Source organism: Xenopus laevis, chromosome 4L (genome assembly GCF_017654675.1).
Source record: "Xenopus laevis strain J_2021 chromosome 4L, Xenopus_laevis_v10.1, whole genome shotgun sequence".
NCBI lineage: Eukaryota > Metazoa > Chordata > Amphibia > Anura > Pipidae > Xenopus > Xenopus laevis.
Window position 1 is genome coordinate 127281278 of NC_054377.1, and position 23160 is coordinate 127304437.

At 37.6% G+C, this 23160-nt stretch overlaps 1 protein-coding gene across 1 annotated transcript in view; it reads right to left on the reverse strand.

Moving 5' to 3' along the window:
• dnah1.L (dynein axonemal heavy chain 1 L homeolog) overlaps positions 1-23160 on the reverse strand; it is an 83967-nt gene that overhangs the window by 58297 nt on the left and 2510 nt on the right. Inside the window, exons 3-21 of the mRNA XM_018258993.2 lie at positions 21339-21411; positions 18905-19079; positions 15749-15905; positions 13964-14096; positions 13159-13314; positions 12693-12948; positions 11404-11558; positions 11110-11321; positions 9585-9883; positions 9017-9167; positions 8613-8806; positions 7028-7253; positions 5043-5162; positions 4812-4894; positions 4095-4236; positions 3604-3759; positions 3298-3496; positions 1744-1997; positions 1449-1661 (exon numbers count right to left, since the gene is read on the reverse strand). Of these exons, the coding sequence (XP_018114482.1) occupies positions 1449-1661; positions 1744-1997; positions 3298-3496; positions 3604-3759; positions 4095-4236; positions 4812-4894; positions 5043-5162; positions 7028-7253; positions 8613-8806; positions 9017-9167; positions 9585-9883; positions 11110-11321; positions 11404-11558; positions 12693-12948; positions 13159-13314; positions 13964-14096; positions 15749-15905; positions 18905-19079; positions 21339-21411 (3354 nt within the window). The remainder of the gene's footprint in view (positions 1-1448; positions 1662-1743; positions 1998-3297; positions 3497-3603; positions 3760-4094; positions 4237-4811; positions 4895-5042; positions 5163-7027; positions 7254-8612; positions 8807-9016; positions 9168-9584; positions 9884-11109; positions 11322-11403; positions 11559-12692; positions 12949-13158; positions 13315-13963; positions 14097-15748; positions 15906-18904; positions 19080-21338; positions 21412-23160) is intronic.

Consider the following 23160-nt stretch of genomic DNA (forward strand, 5'->3'; position numbering starts at 1 on the left):
CCTTCCACGTAAGTCAAAAGATCATAGTCCCCTCTCTGTGTATGGATCCAAGAACGACATGTGTTCAGCGCTCTTTGATGTTACTTGGAATGATCAAAGGCCTTCCGTTGATTCAATGCTTCCATCGGGAACATGCAGAGGACAGGTGGCCTCAAAGACATCCACCGCTCGGTGGATCAGAGAAACAATCAGACAAGCCAACCTTTCCAAAGGAAAAACGCCACCAGAGAGGATCCGGACCCACTCCACAATGGCAATAGGAGCCTCCTGGGAGGGGCGCAGTTCTGTCTTTCTGGAACAGGTCTGCAGGATGGCTAATTGGTCGTCAGGTCACACCCTCACCAAATTTACAAGATTGATACCTTTCCCTCATCCAAGACCTTCTTCGGACACAAGCTGTTTCAATCAGTACTAAAATTAAACAAATCTTAACTAAGCTTGTTCCCACCCCATGTTTTGGGACTGCTTTGTTAAGTCCCCATCGTTCCCTGTGTCCCCCTAAGACGACAGAAAAAACAGGATTTTTTTATACTCACCGTTAAATCCGTTTCTCTGTAGTCGAAAGGGGGACACAGGGCTTCCCGCCCATCGGACGAGCTATTGACTTGTAGGTCTAGTCCAGAATAGTTCCTGATTACCAGTTCTGTCTGACATTATGTTATTCTGTTAGCAGTCTTTGGGACAAACTGAAAAGTAAGCTACAGTGTGCGGGATTAAGCCACACTGGCCACGCCCCCTTTAATTAATATTCAAGTGTCCTGCCTCCGGAGGATGGAGTTTAACCCCATCGTTCCCTCTGTGTCCCCTTTTTGACTACAGAGAAACGGATTTAACGGTGAGTATCAAAAAATCCTGTTATATGTAATTATAATGGAGAAAAATAAACCCTACTTTATATGGAAAAGATAGATCAATGAGAAGTTCTATGAACATTTACCGGTACATATACCAGGCTGCAAGGCCACTGCTTTTTCACAAGTTGTAGAACTCCAGTGGCTCTCCTAATAGGCTTACAGGTTTTAATAGTAGTTCATTTACATACGCTAACATCTTGATACCACAAATACAGTTTGTAAATACACACTGTGCAACAATCCATTTACTTTGCTCTAACTAACATTCATTGCATTGTTTAATATTATACATTCGAGAGTCAGTGCTGGCATGGTTGGAAAGACCCATGATGAACAGCAGTTTTTCTAGTTGATGCCACTTAAATACTGTACATCTTATTTGATGTAAAACAACATATTCTAATACGTATTATAATCAACACATTTTTGTACCAACACTTTGATGCATTTTAAATCATAGCTGTAACAGACCAAGAAACCCTTGACTTCATTGTTACATTCTAGTTCAGAAAGCACCTTGTAGGATGCATGGTTAGTTTGAGCACAGTATGCATTGATTATGCAGTTAAATATGGCCAGAGAACATGGTAATACCTGTGTTAAGCGAAGCTTTCCCTCCCACGTACTGATCCTTTCCTCAAAAGGTTTTTTGAAAGGGGAGAAAGACATGCTCTGTGTCATTACAATGTGATCATCCAGCAACTGAGAGGCCTCCTCTGGACTCTTTAGTATAAAGGTTCCTGTTTCTTTATACGGCAATATTGTAAACAACACAGATGCCCATTCATTCTCCATCTTGTCTAGAGCCTGTGACAAGTGGACATGGAGCAATAAAGTATTAGAGGAAAAAAACAAATGTTCACAAATAGCACAAAGAACCACAAATTACCTGCTCTATGGCAAACTCCTTGCCAGCTATTTCTGCCACTTTGGCAATGCTATCTATGTGATCCTGTAAATTCATCTCCAGGCATCGGGTGAAGGTCAGATTTGCCTTGGGTTTGACACTGATCTGTATTTGTTCAGAAAGCAGTTCCCAGTGCCTGTTTCTCATACCAGGATTACGCAAGCCTTGAATTAATGGAATGTAGGGCCTGAACTCTTCAATACGCCCCTTTATATCCTGAGCCACTTCTTGGCAGGCTGCAAAAAAGTTTGAAAGTGTGAAAATCCAGAGCAGAGAACCCCTAACTACTGGGTAAGTACAAACCCTGCAGCGAACCCTGTGGTTGTCCATCATGAGGGTCAATCAGATATCTTGGCTCAATCATAATATTCTGGCTCATTGCTTGTTTGCTTCCCAAGAAATTCTTGAAATCCCAGTTTGAAGAATAGTTAGGGAGAGATTATGGGTAAAAACTTTTAGGTAATATATCCATAACCCTGTTATGATGTAAGAGGGACCATGACTAAATGGTGGGCAAAAAAGGGGCCTGAGCCAAGAAAATTACTAATCTGTTTAGAAAGTTTCTGTATAAAAAGACATCCTATTGCTAAACAATAAAGTATTTTGATTTTCTGTTAGGACTTATTCATAGAAGAACTAGGCATGAACTTTTCTGATCCTTATAAGCAGTCATAACAAACTAGGACAAAGAAAATAATGGCGTATACTTTTATGTGATATTTCATTCAATGGCTAAGGTACCATAATGAATATTTCTCCATTTCTTAATTTGTAAAAAGATTAGTAAAACGGTACTAATTAATAAAAATGTTTGTCCTCAGTTCAATAAGTTCCTCAGGACAATATCGAAAATGTAAAATTCAAAGAAGGGTTTGATTTGGCTTGTCTGCATGACCTTCTTAATCTATGCTTGGACCTCAGCAAAATTTGCCCATAACTATTTTATTGCTCAAATAATGGAATTCTGCAATTGTGCGTTTGTCGATGGCCTTAAGTTTTTTTTACCAGTGGTGCTTAATGTGAGCAAAATATCTGCATACAATGTGAGATTTAGTTTCTTTGGGAGAGAGACAGGTGAAACAAGGAATTATTACATAAAAAGGAACAAAACACTTTTAATTTCTGCTTTGTGTTACAATTTTGTGTTAAAATATGTATGTTGTTTACATTAGGGGGCCCATTTACTTAGCTCAAGTGAAGGAATGAATAAAAAAAACTTTGAATTTCGAATGTTTTTTTTGGCTACTTCGTCCATCGAATGGGCTACTTCGACCTTCGATTACTACAGCTTCAAATCGCACGATTCAAACTAAAAATCGTTCGACTATTCGACCATTAAATAGTCGAAGTACTGTCTCTTTAAAAAAAACTCTCGACCCCCTAGTTCGCCACCTAAAAGCTACCGAAGTCAATGTTAGCCTATGGGGAAGGTCCCCATAGGCTTTCTAAGTATTTTTTGGTCGAACAAAAATCGTTCGATCGATGGACTAAAATCCTTCAAATCAAACGATTCTGCCCCTAGTTGTTGCTATTTACCTGGAATATCCCGAAACTGTTTAATGCACTTGTGCATGACCTTGTAGGATTCTGTAACATTCTTTTCCAGTTGTTCAGCATCAATGGTAGTGAGAGGGTCATTCATCCAACTCTCATTCCAGCGCATCCAATCTGATGCAGTGGTCCACAGATCCCGGAAGGGCTGAAAGTCTTTCACCATCCTCACCAACTTATCATACTGCCAGACAGGAAAGATATCATCATGCCAGAGCAACAAAGAGAATAAAAATACAAAGTCTGATCTTTTATGATAGTCTTTGGTCCACAACAAAACATGCAGCTTACATTTGTAACAGGAAGTCCAAAGAGCCTTTCCCTGTTGTTGTAGAGCTGGGCCATCTGCTGTGACTCCTTTAGTTGTTTCTGGACTCTCCTGACTTCATTAGCAATTTCATGAGCTCTTGTAATATCGACGTGAGTGGAAAATCCAGCAACAACCATCTAAGAAGCAATCATTTGAAGATGCTATTGTATACACATATGCAACAGAACAAAACAAAGCCTCCATACAAATGCAGTATTTAAAAATATCTGAGCTTTCTGTCTACATCAGATTTAATGCTATTATGTTATAATCTAATATGGGTAGACATCCAGTCACCTAGTTGGAGATTTGGTGGAGATTTGGATGGGGGTTCGATAATAATAGGAAGGACCACAAGTTGTATAAACACTGATACCTTAGCACTTCCTCTGTTGAATTCGATTGGCATGTGTCTATATTTTTTACCCAAGTTTCTATGTATGTTACCATGTTACTTCAGTGTTACACTGACCTGCAGGGAATCCAGACGCTCCAAGAAATTGGTCTGATCCATAACCTGGATTTTGCGGAACTTTTCTTCATCCTCCATGTGTTGCTCACAAATAGAATCCATGAGCACTATGACTTTGTTTGGCCAGCCAATGACATTCCACCTAAGTTAAAACATATTCTGTAACAAAGATATTTCAGTAGAAGGGGATCTACAATTCTGAAGCTACCTGAAGTTTAACAAGACACATATATGGGGGGAATTCACAAAAGTGTCGGGAACGAAAAAATGTCTTTAAAATGTCGTAGAAAGTGTCGTAGCAACAGCCGACAAATTAACAGAGCATTTCTCCGCCAATTTTCCGACATGTGCGACACTTTTGAATTAAGGTCGTTAAAAGTGGGCGTGGTTTTTTCGGCGCCACTTTTCCCGCCATTTTTATGAATTACTCGTAAACTCATTTTTTTTACCGACAATTTTTCAGACACTTTAGGCTCTCCAAAATGAAAATGGCAGACAAATTGTCGTTTAAAAAGTCTTGGTAAATGTCGTTTGTACGATGAAAAGATATGCGACATTTTAGAAAATTGTCAGACTTACGAGACATTCAGAGATGGTAACATCTGCCTTTGTGAATTTGCCGTTCATACGACATTTTACAAATTTGTCGACCACCACTTCTGGGTTACTTTTTTTACAGACACTTTTGTGAATTCCCCCCATAGAAACAGAACTTACTTTGCTGAGAAATCTTCTTGGGATAAGCTGTACAAGAACTCATCTATAACATCGTAATCTGAAGTTACCTTTGTTATCTGTTCCTGTAGATATTGAACACAGTGGAAGAATGATGATTTATATTTTAAATAATAAAATCTATGTCATACTGTACATTCTAAGATTACTATTGCAATTTATGTGCAATTTAACTCAACTTTCAGTTTTTTTCATATGAATCTCTTCTCCTACCTCCAATGTTTTCAGCTTTTCTGGTACTCCTTTCATCCACTCCCTCAGTTCTGTCAGCTCCTCGACACTGTTTGGCTTCTCATACAAACTGCGGCTGATGGCTCGGAATTGATCAGAGATCTAACAGTGAAACATTAGAAATGGGTTAACAATACAATAGAGCATCCAAAAAAATTAAAAAAGACATAGGGGGGAATTCACAAAAGTGGTGATATTGAGACAAAATAAAAGTGGAGATAAAAATGTCGGATTTCCCACCAAATTCACAAACCTCTATCTCCACTTTTGTGAATTTGTCTTTTAAACAGACAGTTTTCAGATTTTGCCTTTTGTAGCACATTGTAAAGACATTTTATCAAAATTTATCTTTAGCTCATACTAAACCTGTCATTCAGCCATCAAATTGGATTTTTTTGGGGAGGGGGTTTATTTTACCTAGGAAAATTATACATCATTTTTTCTCAGGATAACCTGTGCTTTTTACATCTGCCTACATGTTTGGGTAATTCCAATTCTGTAACAAGATAAAAGGGTCTAAATACAAGAAATGCTATTTTGCATAATTTAGGGATTTGTCTCAGAAATATATTTGATTATCATAGGTCAAGTGTCTAATTGCTGCTAAAACTCAAATAAAGCCTGGGAAGCTTTACTTTTCCTTTAGATAATATATTCACTCAAATGACTAATATTGCCTCATTCATTACATAAGTGTGAGTTAAAAACGTTTAACATATCAAACTGTATAAAATACACTTTTATTTGTTTAATCAGTGTTTTACTTTTTTTTGTTTTTACACCTATAGAGTATAGACTGAAACTTGTGTCCTGACTATAAAATGCTAATCCCTATTAATATGATAATAATTCCCTAATGGGGCACCTACAAGAGATGTGAAATGAAAATTGGGTGAACAAAAAGAGTTTATCTGACACATGGGGAAGAGTTATACTTTAATCCATTTTTAAAATGTTGTGAGAAAATGTCTTTTAAAATGTAGTTCTTGCACCATTTTTATGTCGTTTGAAAGACAAATTCATAAAAGTACGAATTTCTCACCAGTGTTGCGCTGATTGGTTCAAGACAATCACATGTCCGTATCTTGTTCCCTGGCTACGGAACTTCCTCTCAACTGCATATATACAAAATATGCGGACTTGTGACGATGAATTAAAGCTTCTTTATTTCTCAAGAATTAACAGTACAAAATGTTCTTACTACTGACATGTTTCGTGCCCAAAGGCACTTCCTCAGTGTAGATACTCTGAGGAAGTGCCTTTGGGCACGAAACGCGTCAGTAGTAAGAACTTTTTGTACTGTTAATTTTTGAGAAATAAAGAAGCTTTAATTCATCGTCACAAGTCCGCATATTTTGTATAAATTCATAAAAGTGTCTGTAAACTGTCTTTCTTTCACTAAAATATGAAAAGTGGCATTTGAGTTGGAATTTAGGTGGATTTCTGTTTGTGAATATGGAGAAAGTATTTTACTCCAGTTCACCACCACTTTTACTCCAAAAATGGGCTATCTCCACTTTTGTGAATTCCCCCCAATGTCTCAAAATTGTAATTGTAAGGTTTTTATTTATACAGGTCATGATATACAGTATCTACTAGTGGCAAGTCTACAGTGTTTTTTAAAACATTTCATCAATTATCCAAGCAACTTCTTCAGTTCAAATGAAGAAGTTGCACTGATGGTTAGTTTAACATTTTCAAGATTACTCAGCAAGCACAGTTGCTTTAAACTTGCCACTGTATTTTTTCTCACCTCATTGATAATAGGAAAGATGTGTGGTTTTAGCACTGGTAGACACATATGCTTTGTTGGGATGCCAATCCCACCAGAGGCTGGGGTTGAAGACAAACATCAGGACTTTGGCAAATTGACCAATACCATGTTGGCAGCCCTTGTGAAATACTGGGCATACAAGAGAGTAGGAAGAAGGCTTTAGAAGCAAAGTATAAGTCACGTCATTACTTACGTCATCCATTTCCTTCCGTAAACTCTTAGCAAGTAGCTCCAGTAGGGCATTAGACAGATTTCGACGCTTGCGGGATAAATTTTGCTTTAGTCCTTCAATATTGATTTGAAATGGCCCAACAATTATAGAGCTGGGAAGAGCATTGTCTAGACGCTCTTTTTCAAGAAGATTCTCCTGAACAGCTAATTTAATCTCTAAAGCTGAGGAATTCTTGGACTGAAAATCTCTGCAGGAAAAAAGGGAACATTCAGTTAGAAGCACATTTGCAGACAAAATACACATATAAGAAGTTAATAAGCTGTCTTGGCTAGGCTCCATCATCAATAAGAAATCTGACGTTTTGCGCCCGTCATAAGATCTGTTTTTCTAAAATATGAATAATAGGAAATACAATATTTTTTATAAAATGTACATGAATAAGGCCTGAGGTGTAATTCTGACACCCGTTTTAAGGGACGTTTATTAATCCTCTCCATCACAGTCAATAAACTCCCAGGCTAGCAAAGGTCAGTAAAGGTCTCTGGTACATTATGGGGCAGATTTATCAAGGGTCGAATTTCGAAGTGATAAATTCTTCGAAATTCGACCATCGAATGGCTTTACTTCGACTTGAATATCGAAGTCGAAGTTTTTTTCACCGAATTTGCGCTCAAAGTAATCGAACGATTCGAAGGATCTTATCCATCGCTCAAACGTTTTTTCTTCGACTTCAAAAAACTTAGAAAACTGCTCTAAGTCTAGGCTAACATAGCACTTCGGCAGTTTTAATTTGGCGTATTGAAGTCTACGTTTTTTTAAAGAGACAGTACTTCGATCATCGAATGGTCGAATATTTGAACGATTTTACTTTGAATCGAATTCGAAGTCGAAGTCATAGTATCCTATTCGATGGTCGAAGTATCCAAAAAATTACTTTGAATTTAGAATTTTTTTACTTCGAAAATTCCCTTGAATTCACTTTGACCCTTGATAAATCTGCCCCTAAATGTGAACAAACTCACTTGATAATGTTCAAATATTCCTGCTTCACAGGACTGTTATTTTTTTAAACACAATGGCTCATTAGCAAAAAAAAAAATGGGGCAAGGCGCAAAGCACATTTGCACATTGTCATGTTTTTTGTACCAAAAACACAACTGTGCAAAGAGTTGTACCTCCCACTGTATGCAGTGCTGCCTGTGTTAGATAGGACTGCTTGCAGAAAGGAGCAGGAGGTGGGTAGTAGGAACATGACTGTCCTTGAACCCCGCCCAAGCTTGCATGTAATAAGGACGCAGGCCTTGATTTACAAACTGGACTCCCCTAGTCGGTCACCGCACCCCCTCCTTTCAGGTCCACTTTGTGGCCTTGTCACAAATTCGGGCCTGTTCCTCCAGGCTTTTAATGCAGTGCAAGGTGCTGCTTCCATATGTCAATGCTACAGACACAAGTGCTCTATAAAATACACTTGATTTTACTTTCATTTAATTTCAAAAATTTTGTCTGCAATGCTCAAAACAAAACTGTGTTAATAGGCAAAATTATTTGTTATGATAGCTGCCCTTTAAGATAATTATTCAAATCTTTTAATGTAATAAAGACTTACTTTATATAGGTTTCCAAATCAGTATTATTCAGTTCTAAGTACTTCTCATATTGCTTCGCATAAGATCTCAAGGGAATAAGAGCTTTACATATTGCTGTGCAAATGTCCTTACGCAGTTCTTCCACTGGGGGTTCATGTAAACCAACAGACTCCAGCAATGGGGTGCCACTGATAAAAAGGTCTTCAAGCACAAACTGAAAACACAAAATGCTAGAGTCACAAGCTAATATCCCAAAATAGTACAACCATAAATGACAACTCAAGGACAGAGGTGAGAAAGCAATTGAGTAAGATAATTAATAATTTTCCATTAAGAAACAATGCTGGGTTTCACTTACCCCAGTATAAATACAGTTAGCTGAGATAAGTTGGCAAACTTTGTGATTTTCTATTCTGATACTTACCTTTTCTAGTTGGGGCACACTGTGGGTTGCTAGTATTCCTTTATCAAACAAGCTCATTAGGGTTAACTCAAAGTTTTCCAGGGGTGTACTGAAATGAACCCCCGAGTTGTCCAGTACTAAATCCAATAAAAATATTGGATTTTTACGAGGTCTGAAAGACACAACATTAAATAATCACATTTTTCAGTGGTTTTGAAATTTCTTGTAAATTTAATTGCTTTTGAGAGCAGTCTCTGTCTTACTCCTAAAACAATGTAGCGTTAGTCAGCTGAATATATGCATGACAACTGACTTCATGTGTCAAAATTTAGAACACGAACAGATAAACAAATATTTCTTTCACTTGCTTTTACAAATAATTTTAAAACCATTTAATTTTGGAAAGGCAAAACAAAAAAAATTGGTATAGATCTCATTATAAAATTAGCAAATATGTTGATTGATAATTTATATTATATTTCATATATGATATAAAAAATATATAACAATTAATCTATCTATATATATATATATATATATATATATATATATATATATATATATATATATATATATTATATTTTCTTACTTGTATGGGCTGTTGACAAGGTCCCCTCCCCAGTTCATATCTTCAGTACATGACAAGACGCCGCAACAGGCATCCATTATGAGCTGCGTGAAGCTCACAAGGGAGTCTTGTACAAGGAAGCGCAAAGAGTCCTGCAGGTTAAACTTGATGAGTTCCATCAGTTGGCGTAGTTTAGACATCTGATATACTTCCCAGTTACACTCATGTAAGTCATACCAACCTTTCCCTACATCTCTCAAGCTACTGCGTAGAACATTCTTCAAAGTACTCACCCAGCTGTCCTTGAGGAACAACTGAACCTATAATAATATAAGTTGCACATACAAACAATTTGAGTGTAGGTAAAATGTCAAGAAATATTTAAATGTATTTTTATATAGAGAAATTCATGGCATAACAAAAGTGATGGTATTAAAGGGGGCCTTATATAGAGGCTATTACTCTCTCAGAAAGCATGGGGAAAAAAAGAATATTCTATTCTCATGGCCATTACAATATTTGCCCTTTACAGACTTTAATGGGGGAATGTAACATCGGGCACTAACGCAAAAATTGCTCTCAATGGGAATAAATGTTTGGAAAGTGAAAAATGTTGCCTTTGCGAACACTTTGCCCCTCATGCAACAGTAGGATAGCAAGTAAGATTCACAATGCAATCAAAGCCTAATGAAGATATTACATTGCAATATGCAAATTTTTATTCGCAATGTTTAGCTCTTTGCGTATTTTATTACGTTTCCCCCTAAATATGTTTTTGGACCTTTTTATCGCTGTACATATTATTTGTATCTATATCCTGTTTATATATTGACCAAAATACATTCTTTATAAATATACCAAAGTGTCTGGATCAGGGGCGTAACTCTCAGACACTGCAGCTGGAGGGGGGCCCAGGGGGTATAGGGGTCCCATAAGGCCCTAATTCATATACAATTTCAATAAATACAGGTATGGGACCTGCTTTCCAGAATCCTCTGGACCTGGGATAATGGATATTTCCGTAATTTGGATCTTCATACCTTAAGTCTACTAGAAAATCATGTAAACATTAAACAAACTCAATGGGCTGGTTTTGCTTCCAATAAGGATGAATTTTATCTTAGTTTGGATCAAGTACAAGGCACTGTTTTATTATTACAGATAAAATGTAATCCTTTTCAAAAATGTGGATTATTTGGATTTAATGGAGTCTATGGGAGATGTTCAGTAACTTTCTGGATAACGGCTTTCAGGATAATGGATCCCATACCTGTATTGGTAAAGCATTTAACTTCTAGCCATTTTGGGGGCCTGAAAAATAATTTGCTGTGGTGCCAAGTAATATCTAGTTAAGCCACTGGTCTGGATTCCTCATTAGTAAAATAATAAGTTGTTATTGCTGAGACTTACGAATTCTCAGAATAGGAGCATAACCACCGACCAACCTTGGGTCTTGAGTTATCATTGGGATAGTTGTCAGCACACTAACAGTATCATCCAGTGCATTTAATTCTTTATTGTGTGTTTCCAAACACTGTTCTTTTACCTGTGAGAAGGTCTGTGACTGAGTTTGTTCAAACTCCTCCAGTCGGACACATTTAGTCATTGATGAGTGAAATAAAGTCATGGAAGAAACTTTGCTGCATTCTACACGTACTTTGCAGAGGGAGGCGATTACCTCTGGCAATGTCAGGAGAGTTTTAAATGTAAAGGCTGCTCGGCTTTTTGCGTAGTTATACTCTGGGACATTAACAAGTCCTGCAGCAGAAAAAGGTCAATGTAATAAATTACTGAAATCAAAGAAACTCTAGAGAAAATTCAATACACAACTTCAGTGTACCTTGCATTGGGATAACCTCTACTCTGTCTGGGAGAGTAACATAGGCATACTTTTGAGGGTTGGAAATCACAAGTTGGTCAAAGATTAGTTTATTCATGGTGCGTTCATATTCCATACTGATCTCCTTTTCCAAAATCTTCAGTTGGTGGAGCACACTGACAATTGCAAAGACACTGATATTTACGTAAAAAAATCATGGAACTACTTTTTCTTGCTCTACCTTTTCTTCTATATTCTCCCTTTTCAAATGGATTGTTGGACATGCTGTAATAATATACTGTATATTTTTTACTTCTATATATAAAATGTACATCCATCTTCTACTTCTAAAACTATGAATAAAAACTTCTGAAAAAAATTATTTAAATGCACTAGTATGCCCTCTAATGGTTTATGCTAACTTGAACTTAAATTGTACATAAGCATTTTGATTTTTTTTTTGTTTTTTTAAATACAGCTATATACTAAAACTCAATTTAATTCAGGTTTATTTTCCCATTGATTAAAGATAAATATGGATATTGCAAAAGAGTTCTATGGTCATAAACATGCATGACTCTGAAGGCCAAGTGTATAAACCATAAAACTAAGAGGGAACTTCTATAACTTCTAGGAGTTTGGAGCCTACAGGGTCTAGAGGAGCTGGCTATGATGGAAGCATGCAGTGGGTGGACCTGGCATGTAATGGGACTGAATTAGAAGCATAAATGTGCAGGCTATGGGTATAATGATAGGCAATTAAACATTTGCTGGTGAGTACATTGTCTACCTACTTGTAATCCTGGTCTTGGCCTTATCTGGTGAATTACTGGCTAGGCTGTTAAAATACCAGCTCTGTGGCACCCCTACATAAGCACTTCTGCAGCCTTTTAATTTTATATATTTAGAGAACTCCCTGATAAATTCTCATATCTTTCTAAATTACAGAAGCGGGTACATTATAAACTTGAAACTTAGCACACTTGGATATTATACATTATTAATACATTTATAAACCACTAATGCGATTTATAACTCTTGTTTCTGTTCTATGACTGCTGAACTTGGCTTTAATGATATTTCAGTACAAAAAGCAAGGGGTCAGAGATGGTTTACACTGTTTGGCCAAACAGAAAGCAAATGTTTGTTTTTTTATCCTCCATGACCATCCTTAATTTTTGTTTTGGGAAACAAATATAAACACAGTGCTATGTTATTATTTGCTCTTGACATGTATAACATTTGTTGATTATCTAGCTATATTAAGGTATGTATGTTTGGAAAGAATACACATAAAGCGGTGTACATACCCATCATCCTGTTTCAAATGTGATGTGCTTAGCAGCCATTGCTTCATTCTGTTAAGGCTGTCTGCTGGAATTACACACCTCCCATTCCCAGGCATGCAGTCTATGTACAAGTTGTACAACAGCAAGGCTTCTGTATTCTTTCGCAGTTTGTTGGCAGCTACAATTCTTTTGGCAAATACGCGGGGGTTCTCGGCACAAAACAGAAGCCTGATGCGAGGCACAGAATACTCATACAGATTAAGCGTTTCTGTTGATGCTATAGAATTAAAAAAGTATTAATGTAGTCAAACTTACTTGAAAATAGATTTGCTAGAAAAAGAAATGTTCATGTAGAATGACTGTCATTGACCATTTATTAACAGGACTCCTTAGTTGTATTGTTGTTCATAAGCGATTATTTTTGTGGTCTGAAAAATGTTTGAATTTGAAGGGCCAGTAAATGTGACACTGGCATTAGGGAGCATACCTGAAGATCCATTTCTCTGGTATGACTTGATGTTTGCAGAACTCAGGAGTACATTACTAGTAGACTTATGGACAAGGTACAGCTTTCTTTCTTGATCATAGTCCAAGACACCAACATTGCACCATTCATAGACCAGTTCTGGGTTTTTTGGATCATCTAAAACAGACAGACATGGGTAAAACAACATGTCCAAATGAGGTACAGATATAGAGGCCTGTTATAAGCAACAGAGCAAGGAATTGTTTCAGCCGATACCGAGGTGCTAACAACAGATTGCATTTCCATAGTTCTGCATATTTATTTTCCTTTTCCAAATGATTTGCCTTATCAAATACAAAATCAAATTATTTCTGTCAGTTCTTCTGACTGTATGGCGGAAAGAGATATGTTTAGAAGCAAAACAGAAAAGTGTTCTTGGCCCAGGAAAGAGATCATAAACCTCTCTTTACTGAGAAGAACACCAGAACAATCTGTTTTCCTTCAATGTATATCTCAAAAATGAAGACAAAATTGTTTTAGAATATACCCTTTATCAGTAAACTGGACTGTCTTGGCAATTTCTGAACATATATCTTTCCACAACAGTTTATTTTTAAGATATATGTTGAAGGAAAACAGAAAACTGTTCTGATGCTGCTCAGACCAAGAAAGAGATAAGAAACCTCTCTACTGAGAAGAACATCAGAACAGTTTTCCATCAATGTATATCTCAAAAACAAAGACCATATTGTTTTAGAATATCCCCTTTATCAGCTAACTGGACTGTCTTGGCAATTTTATGCATGTTGGTTTTTATTGAGCTTACCATGTCCAAGTACATCATCCATAGGCAACAGTGCTTTGCCAGGAACAGGCTTCCTCTCAGTAGATCCCTCTTCATATCCTAGACTCAACCAATCAGTCCATGTCCGCACATCGTATTCTTCATCATCAAACACCTAGCGGGATTAAGGTACACATAGTAAAATAAAGAGGCCTTTTTTAATTGCTTATTACATCAGGGTCTATCACTTCAAAATTAGACTACAATGGAAAGATAATGCCATAGGGATCCCCAGCACCTTGTTCTCTCTAAGTTTTGTATTCTGAATCATGTAAAAATTAAGTATGTTCCAAGGGATGTCCACCTCCCACCCCTTAATAAAAACATCCCCTGCTACATAAAGAGTAAGTCACTGGATTTATTTATGTAAATAAACAGCACATATGTATTAAATGACATGTGAAACCAACAATACAGTTTTACCTAATAAAAGAAACTGTAATTCTACACAACTTTGCAATATACATTAATTACATTTTTTCTGTGACTTGTAAGTTATTTGTAATTGGATTGGATTTGCAGTATCATTCATCAAATGGAAAGCAGTATCATGCTGTCTCTTTCTGCACTGCTGGCTCTGCCTTGACTGACCTGCACGGAGCCCTGATCTCAACCAAACTGCAAACCTGTTGGAGACTTTGGATGTGAGCTTTGTCTCACATCCAACAGAAAAACATATATCAAAGGCTGTTTCAGAAAGACACCTTCATAATAATAATATTGTTTTGTTATGAGATGTTGGACAGGCAGGTGTCTACATGCTTTTGTCCACAGAGATTTTATTTCCATTACTAGACATTAAGCCCGTTAAATTAACGGGCGCTAGAGGTCCGTGGGGCACATGCGCTAGAGGTCCGTGGGGCACATGCGCAGTAGCGCAGTATTCCACATTATTTTGTGTAGGTGGTCCTTTAAAAGGCGGGTGTGTAGTGTACGTCTGCAGGGGTAAAGTTGTACTGTATAGGATTGTAATGGGAAAGGCAAACAAATCATCTAGTGTAACGCTATCATCAAAAATAACATTGTCTTCATTAACACAAAAGCGCGCTCAGCAACTTCCCTAACTTCAGACACCTCTTAGAAAACCACTGCCACACCACAGTGAACCTAGTTCCCGGCTCGGCCAATCCCATCGCCTCTCTAATGCCTTCCCTGCGCTAAGGGATACTGGGAATTGTAGTTCAAGCCGCAGCTGGAAGATAGCGCTATCCTCTGCTCTCTCTCGCGGGCCACCGCTGACTGTCACTGTTCCCACCTCTTGTCCTTCTCCCCAGTGTCCCTGCCCCTTCCTTCATGGGCACAACTCCACCTCTCACCCGTGGTTGTCTGTTTGCTTTACCGCTTCGCTGTAGGACCGCCGCGCTATCCTCTGCTCTCTCACGGGCCACCGCTGACTGTTACTGTTCCCGCCTCTTGTCCTTCTCCCCAGTGTCCCTGCCCCTTCCTTCACGGGCACAACTCCGCTTCGCTGTAGGACCGCCATTTTAAATAAAACTAATATTGTGCTGGGCCTGTGTCGTCCTTCCCGCTGCCATCATTTTACGTGCTGGGCCTGTGTCGTTATCCAGGGGGATCGCTGGCCTGTTTCCGGTCAGCCCGACTGCGTTAATATAACAGCGCCTCGTCTTCGTTTCCCAGAGCAGTACATATATAACGACGGTCCATGGGGCACATGCGCAGTAGCGCATTTCCACTGACACAGGGACTGGGACTGGACGCAGAGACACTTGCACTTTATTATTTCCATTATAATACTAAAGAAATTACCTCCAGAGGCAGGTATGTGGGAAGAAGTGATCCAGTTTTCAGCTCAATGCAGGGCAAATTCTTGGCATCTGTATGTCGAGGCATAAGTAGATTAGAATCTATCCCTTTATTGATCAGAAGCTTATTTATGTCCAACTTCATGTACTCTCGTCTTCTCCTAAGAATGAAAGTACCATAATTAGCAAAGAACAATTTCTGTATGATAAACAGCATATTCCAGATACCGTATCTCCTGAACAATATCAGAATAGTACATTTCCATAAAAAGTATTGATAAAGGTATCTATAAGGCTACTCACGGGTCTGGTAATCGTGTGCACAGTTCGGAGTGCGTCGGCACTTGCGCGTGCGGTCACGTCTGTTGACATGTGCGTGACTTGACATACGCTCGTGCATACACAGAACGGTGAGCATGCATATGTACTGATGCTGAGCCTATATTTGGATGCCAGACATACTGCATTCTACCTTTCTCATCCTCAGGTTAGTCTGTCTCTTGTGGAAGCTGCTTGTGAGCCCTTATTCCACATTTGATCCAGGTAAAGCCTAACAGCACTATTCCGATATTGGGCCAGATTCAATTCAGTGTGAAAAGGTTTTACTATGTGAAAAGTAAAAGTCATGGATGAGATTCAATTTAAGATGCAATTCAATTCAATCTCAGTGTTTATCACTTAAATATTGAAGTCTATGGGAAAAAACTGGAACTGAATTTGGAGAAAAGTTTTCACGTGATAAACCATTAGATAACTTTTTCTCGCTGAACTGAATTTGGCCCATTGTCAGAAGGGATATCCATCAAGGGAAATGTAAGCAGCTGAAAATTACTTTAAAAGTGTTTACATGGTACCCTTCCAATGTAGTGTACTTAATACAATGCACTAAATGCATAAAAGGAGGACTGCATATAGGAGAGACTGGGCAAAGTCTGAGAAAGAGAAATGCAAACCACCGATTCACTATAACCAATAAAAAACTGGACACACCAATAGGAAATCATTTCAATAGTCCTCATCACTCCATTAAGGATTTAAGAATTTTGGTTCTCAAGGGCAATTTTAAAACAGATAATGAAAGAAAAGTGTGGGAATACAAATTAATGGAAACTTTCAATTCTCTGAAGAAGGGACTAAACCTGGGAGTTGGATTTATGGCCAGTTATGTAGACTAAGAAAGGACTGCACAAGGTCAGAAATACCAACATGTCTGGATCTAGACTAAGAGTTCATATGGAATTCCTTTTATTCTATACTCCAATAATTCAGTCCTAATTTATACTCAGCCTCTTTGACCCACATTATCTTGTACCTTATCTGCTTGTCTCTTGCAGATCCCCACAGAGAACACCACAGCTTTATTGTATTCAGCTTGAAAAAGGAACTAAAATGTTCTGAAAGCTTGCTATGATTACATTAGTAAGCCAATAAAGGTATCACCGTTATACCACTTTTGTAATTTTTTATTTCAAAAGGGTTGCCTTGTAACATGGTACCCTAGAAATGTAGATTATAAACATAGGGGTTTATGTAATAAATGTCTCTAAGTATGCCCAGGAGCAGTGACCTATCAGCAGGTAGCATTTACCGGTCACTTGTTTAAAAGCAAACATCTTATTGGTTGCTATGGGTTACTGCATGTGGCCGTCAAATAAAGCCAGTGTTAGTTTATTGAAGCACTACATGTTCTATGGGTAACTGCCCCTGGGTAAACTCAGTGCCTTTTATTACATATGGGAGATAGAGCCCAGTTTCACAAGCACTTCAGTAACCTTGAAAACGCTTGTGTGGTTTCTTCATTTAAATACTTTGGCTTTTTATCCCCCTAACAAAAAAATAAAAAACTCTGCAGGTTTAAGGTACCAAGCCTTTTATATTTTTGAACAGACCAGCTTGGAGAAAAAAACGATCAGCAGGACGCAGAAGTGTTCGAAAGAAGAAACAATGTGCGAGTTTATAATCTCTTGCATATTTTTAGTAGCTGAATGCTCGGCTCCAAAGGCTAAAGCATTCTTAAAGGGATCCTGTCATTGGAAAACATGTTTTTTTCAAAAAGCATCAGTTAATAGTGCTACTCCAGCAGAATTTTGCACTGAAATCCATTTCTCAAAAGAGCAAACTGATTTTTTTATATTCAATTTCGAAATCTGACATGGGGCTAGACATATTGTCAATTTCCCAGCTGCTCCTGGTCATTTTTTTTCCATGACAGTATCCCTTTAAATTGGATGACAAGAAACAAACTGGTAGGTAACTGTACTTTGCTGTATTTACACAAACACAAATCTTCCACAGAAAAGCTTATAGCAACTTTTAAGAATTCAACATTATGCTCCACTTACATTGAATTTACACTAATTACACAAATTACACAAATTTTTACATTCACCTTTTTTACAACTTCATTTACAAGTTCCACATGTAAAACGTACATTAATAACAAAATCATTTAATTTGAAGAACCATAACACCTTACAGACATTCTGTAGAATAAGAAGCTACAATCACAATTTTAGTTAATGGACTCTACCTGTGTAAACAGTACAAAACTCTCAAAATGTCCATGGTGGTTAGTATTAAAAATATTTTAAAAAATGAGAATGCACCACCAAGACCAGGGCTGCCACATCAGGGCCCCCACACCCCTGGAGGGTCCCAGTCGCAAACCCCCCTCTGTCCCTCTCCTGCACCGCTCACCAGCACGTACCTGCTCATCTTGATGCGAACGGGCGGAGGGGGAGGAGCGAGCAGGTCAGACTCTGGGAAGGAGGTCAGTCACTGTGGAGCGGGTCTGGGTCGGCGGGGCCCACCAGGTTTTTTCCTGGCATCCTGCCAGCCCAGTCCAACACTGCGGGCGGATTACCTGTTGTTTTCCACCGACGCCCAGCTACATTTCATTCCCACATCGAGTGAGCATAAAGACATTTTTATACAGAAGTTTGTAGGACTGTGCACTGTACTTAAGGAAACACACAGTCTCATCAACTTTAGTAACAATGTGTATTTTACTATGGGAGGCTTGTATTTATTTTTATTTCTGGGAAGAACACTGTATTTCCTGTATTTCTATGACAGATCTGCCCCCAAAGATATTTTAGTTACTGTAAGTACATCCATCAAGGGATGAGCTATTTTAAAGTCTATTCTGACCATAACTCACCTTTCCAACTCAATTTTACGAGGGCATTGTCCTGGTGCCACCAGGAAGGGAAGTTGTACTTTTGGCTCATATCCACATTTTGCAAAGTCTGATTTCACAAGCACTTCAGTTGTGGGACCAATAACCTGCTTGTCTATGTATGACCGGAAACTTGAAGGCATTTGAAAACCTGTAACTAAAATAAAAAGTCTGCTGTTACAAATGTATGCAATTTATTGTTACTCAAACTTCATATCTAATATATCATTACACAGAAACCCAGAAGAGAAAATTATATAATGGGTCTACTCGGGCATCCCTAAAATAGGTGCAACCACATAGGCTTATGCCTGATTGCATTAGAAATGTATGTATGATAACCTTATTTTAGATCAAAGGCAGCCTGAATGACAAATAGTGTGAGATTAAGGGTAAATGTTGTTGTTGTAATGGATATTGCAGAAACTACAGTAGGGTAGATGTACTGCCATTGTTTCTATATCTATAACCTTGTTTTGAGCTGACACGGCCATCCTAAAAGCTAGTCAGAAGAATATTTGGGGTGCTCATGCAGTCAAACCTCCATGGTCCCCAGACTGCAGGGGACCAGGGAAAAAATGGTAAAATCCAGGATTGAAAAACAAGATTAGTTTGTGTGGGACCACAATACAATCTAGTGAGTTCCAGGAAAACGTAAAATCCGTAAACATAAAATCTAGGTTTGACTGTATGTATAACCTTGTTATGTGCAGGGGTGAGCTGTTTTTCTAAACACATCAGTTAATAGTGCTCCTCCAGCAGAATTCTGCACAGAAATCTGTTATTTAAAATAATCCCTTTAAAACCAATTAGTGGTAATTTGTATTGAGTGCTTAAATGCTGCCTTGAATATCCCTGAAACTATAGCAGTATATCTATAGCGATATAGCTATATCTCTCTCTCTCTCTCTCTCTCTCTCTCTCTCTCTCTCTATATATATATATATATCAGTATCCTATCCTAAGTATGTATCAATATGGAGAGTCATGATCTAAAGGGGCCCTGACAAAATGTGGCCCTGCACCCAAAAAGTCTGAAACTATCATATTCTAGACAAAGCTGGTGTGAGGGTTAGATACTATTGACTGTATTTATCATTGTTTTCTGTTATCTCATTCTTTCCATGTCTTCATAATCCCATTTAATTTCGATAGTACCATAAAGCTCTGTGATAAACAAGGGGCCATATTTTAATACAATGGTATTAAAAAGCATTAGCCTATTTTGGAGAGTTAACTGACCAGCCCATGTAACACCAATAATATAAAAGGTTTACCTGGAACTTTCTTATAAAGAAATGCATGTAAAATAATTCATCTTGGTGCATTCACCAACCAAAATTATGAAACCTGGGGTTAGTGCATGCATTTTAAAATATATTTAAAAATCTAATACTGGGTTTATAATTAGTAGATGATTACCATACAATAATAATATTCTATAGCATACGTGAAAATGGAATAGAAAATACACTTCTGCCACAAAATGCTCCAACCATGCAGCCATCTTGAGATTCTAAACATGTGAATAATGAGAAATGACCCAGTTCACTTAGGGGGTTATTTATCAAAGGTAGCGTTTGTGAGGTCTGTGAGGTTTTTTTCTACCTTGAATAAACTCACAACTCGAATGTTTGCTTATTTATGAAAAAACTTAAATGTAAAGAACTCAAATTAATGGAAAAAAGGCTACAAACATCTTCAAAATGTTCAGGGGACCTCTACCATTGACTTCTACATGATCTCGAGGTTTTAGCAGGAGTATTTTCGGATTTTTTTATACTGAAAATGTTGAGTTTTTACTGAAACTACCCTTGAAAAACTTTTTTGGGAAAAACACAACTCAACCTTTGCTAAGTAATCCCTTTAATATGCACGAGTGTGATATAGAATTTGGAATCACACACATAATGAGTGAGCCAGGAGACTTGCTCATTGTGCACATGTGTATTACGACCTGCACCAGGAGCTCCCTTCAGAGCTCTTACAAGGTTTCCCATAGAGAAGAAGCACACCAGAAACTTCAGCAATGCTTTTAAATCATTTATTTCAGGCTGAAATAAATTATTTAAAGGCATTGCCGAGTTTCTGGTGTGCTTCCTCCCTATGGGAAATCGTGTATGATGAGTGGCCTGGAAGTAGCCTGAGGAGTTGAATGCACCCAAAAGAAAAAGTAAGTGGTCTATACACAAATAAATTGTGTATTGATATTGATAGAATGCAAGGAGCATTGTTACCCCCAATCCAGAGTGGGCTCTCTTAGCCTGCACCTCCTGTGGGGGAAATAATTTCACTATGATAGGTGTCCTTTAAGCCTATCTATTCTCATTGTGGACTTCTTTACAAGGGTCTTGGCATATTTCAACAAGCAGGAACACTGCATGTAGTGCTGTACAAAATCTATAGACAGACTTACCTTTTGGTGTATTGTGTTCCTGATCAGCTTGTCTAAGTAGGTCTGGCTGCACACGAGGACCTGCATTCACATCCTAAAAATCACAAATGTTAAAAATTGTGAGTGTATTGTGATGTGTAATGAATAATAGTCACACACAAAGTGAGGGATACACAATTATAAAATGCCCAAAGAAATTACTGTTAAAATGGTATGTAACACCTTTATGGCATTTGCCTGATAATGCAGGCCGAACAGCTAAAGGGGTAGCTATACAGCCATAATCCAAATTCTCTTGCAGAATGTTTATACATTTTCAGATTTAACTATCATTAGGAGAGGCGTATGTATCATTAAGGAGTCTTCTAAAAAGAGAATCAAGGATGGGTGTTGTGTATGTTGGGCAACACTTTTACATTAGCATATGAACCATTATTTATGTGTGTGTGTGTATATATATATATATATATATATATATATATATATATATATATATATATATATATATATATATATATAGTATATGTAAAAAAATAATCCAGCACCAAGGGTCTTAATGTGAAAAAAATATTTGTATTAATTACATGGTATGTATAACTGACATTTCGGTCCCATTGGGACCTTTTTCAAGGTGCAAATACATACAGATCAAACATTTAAATAGCCTCCCCCACATCACGTGACTGTGACATCATGTGTTAATTTAACTCTTATATGGCTGGAAACCAGCTAAAGTGCTAATGTATCTAAAAATTTCAATAAATAATTTTAGTTCAATAACTTAATGAACCATAGTGACATAATTAAAAAAAATATTTTCAGAATAATTTTTTTTAGCACTTTAGCTGGTTTCCAGCCATATAAGAGTTAAATTTACGTCACGTGATGTTGGGGAGGTAATTTAAATGTTTGATCTGTATGTATTTGCACCTTGAAAAAGGTCCCAAGTGGGACCGAAACATCGGTTGTACATATCATATTAACTATTTTTCATTTGAGGAGGAATTCTTTATGCAAATCAAAGGTACAGCAATGGGGTCCAATGTGGCCCCCTCCTACGCAAACATATTCATGAATCAATTTGAGAAAAGATTCGTATATACGAATAATTTATATAAAAATTACTGTACGATGTGGATTCGGTACATCGATGATGTGTTTGCGCTATGGACGGGGCCCCATTGGACCCTTGAGGCATTTGTTTCGGAAATTAATAATGCTCTTGGTCAAATCAGATTTACACTGAACTCTAGTCAAACTGAGATCCCCTTTCTAGACACGCTCGTGTATAAACAAAACAACAGATTACTCACTGATTTATATGTAAAACCAACAGATCGTAACCTTTTACTACATTTCAACTCTTTTCACCCGCCGCAGCTGAAAAAGGCTCTACCCAAATCACAGTTGGCAAGGGTCAAACGGATAGTTACGGCGGATGATAAAGTAGAAGTGAGACTATCAGAAATGTGCCAGAAATTTCAAGTAAGGGGATATCCAAAAGACCTCTTGAAAAAACAATGTGCTGATATGAAAACAAGAAGTAGGGTGGATATGTTTGAAAAGAAAGAGAAAAAAACTGGCAATCATGTAGCATTTGTGACACGCTACAATGTCTTAAGTAGACATATAGCAAAAATTTTAAGAGGCCATTGGTCTCTTTTAAAAGACAATTTTCCTCAAATTGAAGCCTTTAAGAGACCCCCGGTTATTGCCTATAAGAAAGGGAGGAATCTAGGTTCAGTACTAGTTAAATCTGACTTGAGCACGAAAAATGTAGATTTGAAATATGGGAATAAAAAAGGAACTTTTCCATGTCTTGACTGCAACTGCTGCTCCAATG